The 3,402-nt window shown below is 46.6% G+C and overlaps 1 protein-coding gene across 1 annotated transcript; it reads right to left on the bottom strand.

Moving 5' to 3' along the window:
* Positions 1 to 573: 573 nt before the first annotated feature.
* Positions 574 to 2,188, bottom strand: LOC147903901 (UDP-glycosyltransferase 85A7-like). The gene is made up of 2 exons (XM_087372784.1): positions 1,607 to 2,188; positions 574 to 1,510 (listed from the first exon to the last, which is right to left on the bottom strand). The coding sequence occupies exons 1-2, from the start codon at positions 2,097 to 2,099 to the stop codon at positions 624 to 626; spliced, it is 1,380 nt and encodes a 459-aa protein (XP_087228910.1). The 5' UTR covers positions 2,100 to 2,188; the 3' UTR covers positions 574 to 623.
* Positions 2,189 to 3,402: the final 1,214 nt, after the last annotated feature.

Raw genomic sequence — 3,402 nt, 5'->3', positions numbered from 1 at the left:
AATTGATCTCCAAGGTAGAGCATGCAGGAATTTGCAGAAATGACAAAATTTGAGAGGATTGGAGGGAGATTGGGGAGACAAGAACCCGTGCAAGAGAGAAGTCTATGGCTATGGTGAAGGAGTAGGAGTAGGAGTAGGAGTAGGAGTTGTAGTAGGAGTAGGAGAAGCTGCTGTGACACACAATAAAGGAGGGTTCGCAAAGCAGAGCAAGAAGACTGGAGGACACGTCCTAACCATGATATTCCTATAGCACTACTCTCCACATATCCAAACCATCATATCCCCACACTATCGCCTGATGATAGCAAGCTTTAAGCACCCTTTAAACTCCCTTGCACAATCCCCATAGATAGATAACCCAAAAACAAACACTTAGTCCTTTGCCTTTGGCATGCCAAAAATGAACCTAGAATAACTCATGCTTACATGAACAACAAGATGCTTTGAAATATGAACATTAAAGCCGTAGAGAAGGAGATCAAATATTCCTAGAGGGATGATGTGTGTATATATCCATCTCATATCCATGAACATATATTTAAACTTACAAATTGAAATAGATGCTCACTTGAATGTATTTGAAGAGCTTAGCTAAAGAATGTACTAGTTATAGTTTGGAGTCTTCATGAAGCACAAGGGGGCATAGAGAGAGCTTTCACTACTCCATTAAGATTAGAGTTTGAAGATGAGGCAGTGGAGCATACAAGGGATATGGCACACACGTTTGAACAAATTTGCACACCATCTTCGCTATGCATAAGTGTGAGGATCGCAGACTTGACAGTTGCTCGATCAATATGTGGGGCAAGCCGTACACCGACGTGCCACTCATCTACAACAAACTTGGAGTTGATGGCTTGCTCAGACTCGCGGGGCCAAGTAATCATGGGGACACCTGCAAGGATGCTCTCTTGAGTTGAGTTCCATCCACAGTGTGAGAGGAAGGCGCCAACAGAGGGGTGAGCGAGCACCTTGCGTTGGGGGGCCCAACGCACAAGGAGGCCTCTATCTGAGGTGCTCTCATGGAAGCACTTAAGCCTCATCTTCTCAAAACCACGGCAAGACCACAAGAAAGGCTGATTTGTCATACTCTCCAAAGCAGATGCTATCTCATGTATCTCATCCTCTTTAGCCTCATAGATGGTCCCAAGGGATATATACACCACACTTGCCTTCACCTGTCTATCCAACCATCTCAAACACTCGTCTTCTCCGACTTCTCCCTCCCCACTCTCTGGAAACAAAGGTCCTACGGGAAGTAGACTGGTACAACCCACCTCCTTCAAACCCTCGTACACTTCTTTTTCCAGCTCATATGACGAATGCACTAGCACCCACTTCGCATCCTCCATTTTTTGCAGCTGCTTTATCAGGAATTCCGCCCTCCAATCGCCGTCCAACAGAACTCCCGGGATGTCCTCCGCCCGTAGCCTGGGAACCCCGGGAATGTCGTCGATCAGCTCCTTCTCTGCCTCCCTCCGTTCGACCTTCGGTCGTGGGCCGCCGGTGCCTGGACATAGATAGCAAGACAGCCAGATAAGATCAGGTCAGAGCTCGATGACAATGAGAAACCGAATGATTGAAGCATATTTCCAAGAACACTAGCCTGGGGGGGGGATGACGCCTTTAGATGCAAGCACGTCGCCGTGTAGGAAGATGGAGAAGGCTGCTGCGCTCGAGGTCCACAGCAGGATCCTTGGGATGCCGAATTTGAGAGACACCTCGCGCGTCCAAGGCATGAAAGTGTCGGAGATTATGCAAGAGATGGGTAACGAGTCGTCCATAAGCTGTTTTAGGAATTGCTCAAAGACACCCACCATATTTTGCACTGCCTGAAAGTAGTCGAACATATGGGCTAAACGCGGGTGGTCTGGAGGGAGCCCATCAGGTAAGCCAACGCAGTTGATGCTGAAATTGCCAACGGCACCCGATGACTGAATTCGAGAAACGACGCTCTCAAAGTTCACAAAGGTGACGCTCACTTTGAGGGCGACCAATCTGCGGGCGAGCTCAAGGGTGGGATTGATGTGGCCTTGAGAAGGGAAGCAGACCAAGATGGCGTGGGGGTGGTGCTGAGGGGGGAATGAGAGATCCACCATGATTTCTACGCCGCTTATGCTCCACAGAGCTCTGAATAGCTTTCGAAGAGAGAAGTCCACACGAGGAAAGCGAGCTCCCCGATATTTAATATTCGAATTTACTTTGGTAAGAGTGCTCCGTTTCTAGAAACGCTTTGAAGTAATGCATTCCATATGGAGGCAAAGAAACGCTTTGATATTCCAAGGGTAGAAGCTTTCACCAACATTTCAAGTGGCACTCGGGGAAATGGTTTTAGATGTAATACGGTTCTCTTGGCAAACATGCTCACAACTCGGGTTCTTCGGGCCACGACTTGATGCAGCTTCCATGATGCTGTGAACTTTTTTATGCACTTTTCTATTCTTTTATAATTTACTTTTGTTTCTTTATAATTCGCTAAAAAAACACAATTATTATTATCTCGAAAATGGGAGGAAAATAAGTGAACCAAAAGACTTCGAGGGGAACACATTACCATGAACAATGGCTCTTCACCCCCCTTTGTATCCAACTTGGGGAAGTGGCCTAGAAGGCACTCCCTACCCCATGGCTACACCCTATAGATATATGTCTAACTTAAGTGTCCCTATGCCAAGGCCCTCACTAGTGTAGCCAATAAGGCCAAGCCTATCTCTAATGCCATTCCTAGGGCCTAATAGATCAAGAACCGCCAATCCCATTTTTGCATGCCCAAGAAATTCCTACAATATATCTACCTACCTATCATACAGTGCCCTATATCTACCTACCTATGGTACAGTGCCCTCCCCACTAGTAGATCCTCCTGCACCACAAACGATGCTCTCACTGATGAAGATATGAGGATCCTAATCAAGCACTAGGAAGGGGGGCTATGCCACCAACCTCCACTAGAAGGGATATCAACCCCTCGAGGAGTAAACCAATCACCATTAAACTCATTAGAGAGTTCTTGGGAGAAGGAGATATAGTATATCTCGTGCAAAGGTTTGGGAAAATTTCTGAGACCTTTGGAGACATAGGTAACCTATGCACGGTTAATGACTTGGGACTAAGCCTCGATGGCAAGGTAGGATAGAGGTATTGGGCATTGAACCATGAGAAAATAAATAAATTGGGATAAGCTAAGAAAGTCACTGATAGTGGGGTTTGCCCCTAACAGTCCCAAAGGGAGCCCTATTAACCAACTATATGAAGTTAAGCAGAAGGAGACTAAGTCCCTTCGTGACTATGTCGCTTGGACTAAGCACCTAAATTCATGGTGGGAGTTGCACAAAAGGATGAGCGATGTGCAACTTTACCATGCTTCTTGATAGGGCTCTGGGACTCTCAGCTCCACGACCA

Source organism: Dipteris shenzhenensis, chromosome 3 (genome assembly GCF_047967505.1).
Source record: "Dipteris shenzhenensis isolate YYH24624 ecotype China chromosome 3, Dip_SZ_1.0, whole genome shotgun sequence".
Taxonomy (NCBI): Eukaryota; Viridiplantae; Streptophyta; class Polypodiopsida; order Gleicheniales; family Dipteridaceae; genus Dipteris; species Dipteris shenzhenensis.
This window is presented reverse-complemented; position numbering and strand designations above follow the sequence as displayed.